Source organism: Sinohyriopsis cumingii, chromosome 18, assembly GCF_028554795.1.
Source record: "Sinohyriopsis cumingii isolate HCF-2022 chromosome 18, ASM2855479v2, whole genome shotgun sequence".
In the NCBI taxonomy this organism is placed as follows: domain Eukaryota; kingdom Metazoa; phylum Mollusca; class Bivalvia; order Unionida; family Unionidae; genus Sinohyriopsis; species Sinohyriopsis cumingii.
Genome location: NC_142978.1, coordinates 69,089,194 through 69,098,615, shown reverse-complemented (window position 1 = coordinate 69,098,615; position 9,422 = coordinate 69,089,194). Strand labels below are relative to the sequence as shown.

Here is a 9,422-nt window from a genome sequence, read left to right as displayed (position 1 = left end):
ATTTACTGAATACTATTTTTAAACATTGCAAGGTTTATAAAGTGTTGCTTTGTCGATCACCTGAAATGAATACTTATATTCAGTCAAGTTAACAGCAATTTTGATTGATTCAAGATACTCGACTTATTATTTCCAAGAAATATAATAATGTTAATTTTCTTAAACAATTCTAGTCGGTAATTCTGACTGCATTTCATAAACAATTCTTAGAGTATGTGCAGGGATATCATTATCTAAGATTCATTAAATACTGACTGATAAAACTGACTTTTACAAAACAGGTTAATATTATGAGAGTTTATCCATACTCGCAGTGTCGCTGGAACGCTAGACCGCATATTGGCAGTAGCTAAATCACTAAAGTGACATCGTTTAGAGCGTGTTTTATTTCCCCATTATTCTAAACGGTGGCGATAGTCTAGCATATACTATCGTCATCAACAAAAGAGGAAGGTGCAATATGTACAATAATGTTTCAATAATCATAAAGTATTTAATCTGTATCTACTTTACATAAACGTCCAATGAGATTTCCGATTCACACGCGAGTTGCTGGATCAAAACAAAAATACAAGAATCAATCACCGATTGCAAAAACACTTAAGACAACAGCTTTCGTCTGTTCGTTCTGAAAAGCTTCAAATATCTCCAAACAGATAAAAGTAAGTTTGATTTTCCGAAATCAATTCCCACAGAAATATCGGAAAGTTTAGTTCTCCGAAATCTCAAGCTTTTTGTAAAGAACAAACACAAATTTCCAAATTTGTCCCTACAATTCTAAGTTTAATATATCTTTTTCTCTGATTTATCTTATTTTTGCCGGCAGACGAGGACAGGGGACTGTTGAGTGGTGCAAACAACAGTCGCTGAGGATGCTAAGGAATGTCATTATCCTTCTCGCCCAGCGTGATTGTTCCGCTGCTTCCTCAAAAATGACCTCACTAAATTACCAAGTATATCTTTCACCTTACCACTTATATGAAGGGAAATAATGGTTATTTGAGGTCGGGAAATGACTGTTTAATGGAAATATAAATTGCTTTTAAATGAATAAAAACAGAAAACTAAACGTGTATTTGCACTTATGGAAGAACCCAAATACCAGTAACGCAGATTTTTCAGGCAGACATACATAGACAATTTCCTTCATTCCTTTTCATCTGCTCACATTTTGACCATCCTCGTGCTTATTATGCTTTGGATAAATGGTAATGTTTAACCTAGTGACTCTTCTCTTGGACTATGCAATGTTCCAATGTCATGAAAACTTATTATCACCCAAATGTTCATATATATTTACTTTGTTTTTATCGTCAAAAGAGATTATTTAGACATTGTCTACCGTTTCAATCTTTTATCTTCTGTGTTATATATCTCGGAATCGCAAAAAAAATAATGAAATAAAATATGTTTCAGCTAAAACAAACACAAAACAAAACCAAAAAAAGAAACAAAGGTATAATCGTCACTGTCTTGTAGCGCTGAAGAATTTGTTTAATTGTCCAGCAACACATAAAATTCATAGGGCCTGTCTACTTTTAAAGGGATGGACTTCTACAGAAACAATGAAGAAAAAGTCGCACTTTAAAATTAAATGTTCTTTTACATGGTTTGTTTGTACAAATTCCGAATATTTGATGCTTAAGAATACAACTCCAAAACGACTTTAATGTAATACACTTAACCAGGTCCAACTAAATTGGTTATTATATAACGTATTGTCCCTTATTAACCAGCGTCCAAGGCAGGGAACAATAGAGGTACAACAAAATATCTGCTTATCGATTAAAATATTGTGACATCGTTATACAAAGAAAGTTGAATTTATTCGAAAATCAGAGCTTAGTTGTGGTAATGTTTTCCTTTTCATTTGGGCGGAGATCTAAACGTTTTGGATTACATGACATTTTTGCTCACTAGCGCTTTTAATATGAAGGGATAATAATGGCAAAATAAGGATACTAAATTTATTGACAATGTCTTTAATTCCTTTGTGTATGACACTATATTCAGGTATGTGAACGAAGCTTTTTCCCATTTTCAAGTATTCATTCTTACACTGAAAAAGAAACGAAAATAATGGAAGTAAGTCTGTTCTTCATGAAATGTCTATCATGTAGTTAGCAAACCATTCAATATTCTGCATCGTACGCACATCACCTCTACATTACATCTTTTTCGATGTTTTTGTTACAATATTCCGTTGATCCTAAATTCCCTTGTCTAAACAAACATCCCTAATAAATGCTAATTGAAAGCAAGAAGGCGAAGAAAGACTTTAAACAAATGTATACAGTGATCATTGCCCAATAGCGGTCACTCGTTAACCATGTTGTTATCCGTACCTTTGCGGTATTTTTTCCGACGTAGTTCGTGCAAGAGTGAGCAATGCCCAATGAATAAATCTCAGTGTCAAAAAACATCATTACTAGTCGCTCGTTTGTCTAGACAATTTACGCCTGTCGCTAAATGGAAATATGTTCGAACTTTGAGAGAAAACTTTGAAAGATCTGTCTGAAAGAATGAAAACGTGAAGGGGGAAAGTGAACTAAAACAAAGCCTGTTGTAACGTACTGAAACATATAACGCAATCGGACAGCCATCACATACGACTCCATCCCACCCGTGTGAACAAACAAAGAGAGAAAAATGAAGTAGATTTATGAAACAACTCTTGAGAATATACGATCGATGAATATTGATGAATATTGATCTGTAAAGATACCGCCACTATTAGAAGAAGGAAACAATATATTACATTCTCTTGGAATTCAAATAAAAAAAAATTCAAACGTCCTTTCCTTGCCTAGTTTATAAAGAATCATTTACGGGAATATATGTGGTCAATATATTTATATTCAACTCGGCCAACACCACAGCGAATATTCCTCATACTGACCATACATAATCAAGAATAAGGTCTAAACATATATAAAATCTACAAAAGAGCAAGTACAATTCGAATGGTTACGGCAGAGATGTATTTTCTGTGTTTTAACGTGAGCGTGACTCAAATGTTAATATAGCCCTATACGATGTAAAGTACTCATCTTTGCTATAAGTACTTGCGTCCCTCTGTCCAGCTGTCATTATGGGACTCAGTTTAGAGTAGTTAAATGTTACAGAATTAAAGTGGAAGTAGTGAATATTGCGATATCAAAGATTCGTGACTGATACAAATGTATACTTACAACGTTGACAAGCGCATTGACCATCTTTGCAGTGGCGGGTCTCGTTGTGCTGGCATGTTATACTATTGCAATCAGATTTTTGAACACAATGTTTCACCGTTAACACTGCAAAGAAAAAGTACTATAATATTAATGAAAAATGGGACTCTAGCCAGCATATCTCTATATATTTAAGAACTGTATGTGTATGACAGAAACTACAATCTAATAAAACGTGTAACCTATCACAATTACTTCACTTTTATTGCAGTACTATGATGAAACTACGCAAACCAACCTTATATTGTGCACCAATAGATACGGAAATATCTATGCTGGATACAATTTTTTATTCAGCTCGGCCAGCGCCATATCGAATATAGATAATACGGACCTAACATATTATACTACAAGATGATTAAGAATCTACATAAGTTCTATTTTATCTAGGATAATTCATCTGGAATGCTTTATATAATTTTGACATCAACCACGAATATATATATATATATATATATATATATATATATATATATATATATATATATATATATATATATATATATATATATATATATATATATATGAGAGAGAAAAGAATTAAGCAAATAAATATCTTACGCCCATTTGAGTCCCGACAGGAGCACACACCATACGAACACTCTCCAGTGTAGCCACCGCCAAGTGGGCAGGAACAATCGGTGTGGTAAGCGCACCCTGTAGAAAAAATCTATGACATTGTATTTAGAGTGACGATGAAGCAAATGTTATTACAAATTGCATTAATTGACCATGTAAACGTTTCATGTTGTGTGCATAAGAATAAGAATCCATCAGTCTCTTTGTCGGCCAGTCCTCTGTATTTCTCTATCCGGTTATAACTTTCAGGCTTATTTGTTGTTGTCATATGTTACACAATGGAAGTGGATGGAGTGTATGTTCAGTTATCAAAGAGTAACGAGTGACGAAAGCCATACTCACAAGGTTCACAAACGCATACATTATCTTTGCAGTGGTAGGCATGCAGATACGGGCAGCTTAAATGAGAGCAATCTGAGTATTTAGTGCAATGGTGAAGTTGCGCCAAAGCCACCCCTGTAAAGAAAAAAGCACGATAATTTTAATTTTAAAAAAACTGTACTTTAGCCGCCATTTCGTTATACTTGTATAGGGAACTGCAAGCTGTCAAAACATGTAACCTATCTTCACTGTTTCACTTTCATTACTACAAAATGTTTAAAACACGCAAACTAACCGAATGGACCAAATAGGGTTGTAACCGAAATGACCAAATAGGGTTGTAATCGAAACCATGAGTTTCTCCGTCACCCAGAGTCCGTGGGAGAATCTTCCTAGACGATATGCACTTGCCTACACGCTACTGAATGACGGTCTATTGTTGTCATTATTATATATTTGTGCAGGTTATGGAAACTTTGTTTCTCATGACACCACGCCACTGGATTGCTTGCAATGTTTGAGTAAATAATTTGCTTTACTAGAATTTCGATAAACTGGTTGAATGTCGACAATAAATTTAACGTTCACGGGAACTTGCATGTTACCTTATAGATAAGCTTGCTGCCACACGCTTTGATTGAAGAAAATAATAGCAGACGATTGATGTTTGAAAGGAAGAAATACATAAGAAATCGATTTGTATATCCATCAATCACTGTGCCTGTCCACCTCTTTAAAGAAAACATACTTAAGGATGCAAACAAAGCAACTATTTCGATAACATAAATAAAATTATTTTAAGATGTGAGAGGTTATATATTGGTACAAAAGAAAGAGGGAGGATAAATAAGCATGATCAAAATATACCTGTTAAAACACTCAGTAAAATCAGAGTCGACTTCATGGTGGACGTCTAGGATGCTTTCCTTCTTATTCCAGCTGTGGACTAATTGTCATTATCTGAATTTATATACAAACATCGGAACATTACATATGTCAATTCTCACCCTTAATCGTCTAAACTAGGTGTGCGACTTTTAACTTTACTGATGACCTTTCAGAGCAAGAGTCATAAGATAAATGTTGCAAAACGTAAGACCAATAACTGTTCATTTTTTCTAACTCCAAGACATATACACTTTCCAGATATAGCTGCATTTGAATAAGGTAATGTTTAGCTTAGGTGACTACATTTAAAATAAAATGCAAATAAAACATCAATGCAACCACTAATTTATACATGGGAAACGTACTGAACGGTATTTGTTTTGCAAGTAAAATTGACAATTAACAGTGTGACTCAGACAAGAAAACTTTTCTTTTTTTTCAATGTCAAACAAATTTTTATAGGAAAAACCGTCTATTTGCATGGACTTTTTTTTTCCCATTACGTACCAGTGCGATTAACGGCTGCATTCCGACAGCAATGAAATGAAGTTTCGAAATCTTATAATCATTTTAGGACAATGTCTTTTACATAATTAGCACCAAAAATGTTTAAATTTTGCGTTTTGACAAATGAATGACTATATATATTCCTACGGAATTAAAGATATGTTTATTAGCTTTATCACATTTGTAAAGCGGATTGATACAGAGAACAAGTGTTGTAGAACCATGACGCGGCGAACGTCAGAGTGTAGCATTTTTAAGGATTTTTTAAAATGATTACTAGTTTACCTAAAAAAGTTGTTTTGGTTTTTGATTTAGTCTATTGCTGCATTCAAACGAGAATGGCGCGACCTTCACATGCTTGCGTTTGAGTCTAATTCGGTAATCGCACCCATATTTCGATTGTCATTTAATTTAAATTTGCCATACATATTAATCTATCCACGATTTCACAACTAGTCAGAAACATTATTATCATTGTTATAGATGATACTATTGCTGCTTAAACAATGTTTAGGCTATATTTAATAAAGAGCTGTTTTTCTGAAAAACTTGCACCGTTTGCCGTAGAGTGTCATAGGTACATTATGGGTGACACCGCATCTCGAAAAGTAACAGGCTAAGTCATAGACAATGAATACGATTCATATTAAAAAAAACTATGTTTGACAAGGTAGAGGATTCTTTAAGGTTGCTTTTCCTTGTTTTGGCGTTCGCTTTTAGGAATATATATATATATATATATATATATATATATATATATATATATATATATATATATATATATATATATATATATATATATATGACAAATACTAATTATTTTACCAACGTATGCTACATTCCTGATTATCGTCGGTGGGGGGTGGGGGTCCCAAACGCTGCCATCTTATTGGCATTTGAAAACCAAAAGGAACTCTAGTTGTAAATGAGGAGACATATTGTTCACTGTCCTTTTCTCGTTTCTAGAACTGTCTATCTCAGTAGAAACTGTGTCGCCTGTGTCCAATATTTGCAATGTCTTGTTTTAATTGTCCAAAACTATATTGAACAATTTAAAAGGATGACTCTTGTATAAACGTGTTCAACAAAATGTAACTCCATAATTTACTTAATTCTTTAACAATAAGTTGCGTGCAAATGCTGAAAATAAGCTGATATATCTAGCACATGCAGATTTGGCGAACGTATTAATAGAGAAACTCCGATTTGATTCGAAACTGGAACAACTTGACAGTGTTTTGGACCCACTGACGGCTCAGTTTAGTAATTATAAAATGTTGAATGAAATGACTTAGTTATTTGTATTTTTGTTTACTTGTGCGTTTTGTTTTTAAAATTGGTAAGGAGGAACAAATAAACGGGAGGAAGTGTGAGTACTATGCCAGATATCTAATAATTACATGCAATTTTCCAGATCATGTACCGCAAATGAGCATTCAATCCTTTTCCTGTCCAGCAGATGATCCCCTTTGTGTGCATCCTTATTTCTATCCGTCTGAACAAATATAATATATTATGGAATGAGAGCAAGTCTCTATTCTCTGCTCGGAAAGGTTTGCACTTCTGAGTTGGGATCCTTGACGGAATTGCAGATGTTTGCGGAAATAACTACACGATACAAAATGCACGGTCATTTGTTTTGTGAGCGAGCCGGAAACAGTGTGAGTTTGACAACACACGAAGACAACAAGGGCGAGTGAAATCCGATACCTACACATGGATGCTACCACACTGATAGATCTCGCCCAGTATTGCCGAAGACACATTGTTATCTAAGAATATGAATTGTTTGCTTCTATTAAAATACGAAAATGAAGAGAACATAATACAACAACAGATGCCAAAGTATCCGATTATAAAATAAATATAATAATATCTATAATTATAAAGTATATAAACTAGTTTCTCTTGTAACAACTTTATTTGCCAGTTTTAACGTTACTTTATGTAAATATAGCTATATTTGGATAATATGTATTTCTCACAGTAAGAGAAAATAAATAGGAATTGGACTTAAGTATGCCAATCTTTGTTAAATGGGAATTGACACATCTACAGATTGATCACATATTGCTTATGCATGCTGGACACGAAGATCGTCAGTGAAAGCTCTCACGCCGAGATTAGGCGAGAAAGGGTGAGAATTGATATATGTGCATGTTCTGATTTTCGTGTATCTAAACAAAAATAATGACTATCAATCCAAAACATGCATATGACGAAAAACTATAATGAGATTAATTATGATTTTCTTGTTTTTTCCTAGGTACATTTTGATTACTCTTTTACATCCACTCTTTTGGGTACTAACATAGGTGGTTTCACATTTAGCATATTATTAATTGTGCAATGAGACTATGCTATCAAAATAATTACTTTCTTTGCATGCTGGAAGTATGCTTTTTTAAAGAGGTGTATATACACAGTGATAGATAGACTCTATTGGTGGGTGGGTTGCCTTGAAAAACCACAGCATCTGTAAGCTGTACAAATACGATTCCGTTCAGCCCTATTTCTACTGGTTTACGTGTTTTAACCATTTCATAGCAATCAAAGTGAAGCATTGGTAATTGGTTACACATTTCGTTTAATTACAGTTCCTCTTCCATACATATACTACTTACCACCTAGTTCATAGACATATCCCTATTTTTAATTATGACACAATAATAGCTCAACAAGTCATGCTCTATCCTTAAGGTAAGAAATTCGACAGTGGCCAATCAAAGACATTGTCCACTGCCACATTAGACATTTTGTGCAATTTTTTTTACATATAACATATCTGAACATTATCTATCAAAATGGTGTGAAGGATACTATTTGTATATACAAAAGTAAGATGTTCTCCTCTTTTAAAAAGTGTCTAAATTGTGGCAAACAAAACCATCCCATTGTGAATACTGTGTGCTAAGACTGCCTTCTTGTAAAGAGTGAAAATTGTGTGCAATGGAAGATGATGTCTGTGTTTTCATTTGCCATCACAGAGTCAGGAAAATACCCTAATTCCTTGAAAGTGTTGACTGAATACTACTAATGGGTTTAGCAGTTGCATCTAGTGCCCGAGTATAAGACAATTATTTGGTAAGCAATGATATAATTTATTAGTTATTTTTTTTAAGTGTACCGAGTAAGAAACATGTCACCAGATATTTACGTTTACAATATACATTACAATCAATTTTAGACTGACACACGCACCAATTCCTAACCCGATATTGCTAGTATAGTGATGCTAATATAAATAGTATTGGGAGGGGGTAAATGGGAATACCATTGTCTTGCTAACTGGATAAAAGGAAAGTTTATAAATGGTGCAACCATTCACGTATTAACGAGCACTTCTAAATCTCAATCTGGCACCAAAAATGTACGAATCAAATGTATCATAAGACTAATCAGAAACCGGTATCTTTTCCAAACATATATATATATATATATATATATATATATATATATATATATATATATATATATATATATATATATACACACATACATACATACATATATTAAGCTCGTAATTGTTACTGTACACGTAAATAAATGGCATAAAATATTTTGAACGAAACGGACTCTGTCTACTTATATTTACAAACAACTAAATTACGTCATTGACGTAACGCTTAGATAAGACATACATTAGCATACAAATCTCCAAGCTAAAACTACAGCAAAAGATACACTAGTATATAATGAAGTTTAAATAGATGAAAATCGCAATAAATAGACATAAATGAAATTATATTATTGCAGTTTTATTGTTGTTGTTGCTTTTGTTGTTGCTGTGGGGTTTAACGCTATTTTTCAGCACACGATAGGCTATATATGGTGGCCAGTATTAATGGTGGAGGAAGAACCCGGAAAAACCCCAGAAAGAACCACAGACCCACGAGA

The 9,422-nt window shown here is 33.6% G+C and overlaps 1 protein-coding gene across 1 annotated transcript in view; it reads right to left on the bottom strand.

Moving 5' to 3' along the window:
* Positions 1 to 1,932: 1,932 nt before the first annotated feature.
* The window catches only part of LOC149776909 (uncharacterized), a 31,554-nt gene continuing 24,064 nt past the window's right edge, over positions 1,933 to 9,422 (bottom strand). The window contains exons 2-6 of the mRNA XM_089942665.1: positions 4,998 to 5,090; positions 4,152 to 4,265; positions 3,792 to 3,887; positions 3,192 to 3,296; positions 1,933 to 2,059 (exon numbers count right to left, since the gene is read on the bottom strand). Of these exons, the coding sequence (XP_089798791.1) occupies positions 2,055 to 2,059; positions 3,192 to 3,296; positions 3,792 to 3,887; positions 4,152 to 4,265; positions 4,998 to 5,034 (357 nt within the window). The 5' untranslated portion in view covers positions 5,035 to 5,090 and the 3' untranslated portion in view covers positions 1,933 to 2,054. The remainder of the gene's footprint in view (positions 2,060 to 3,191; positions 3,297 to 3,791; positions 3,888 to 4,151; positions 4,266 to 4,997; positions 5,091 to 9,422) is intronic.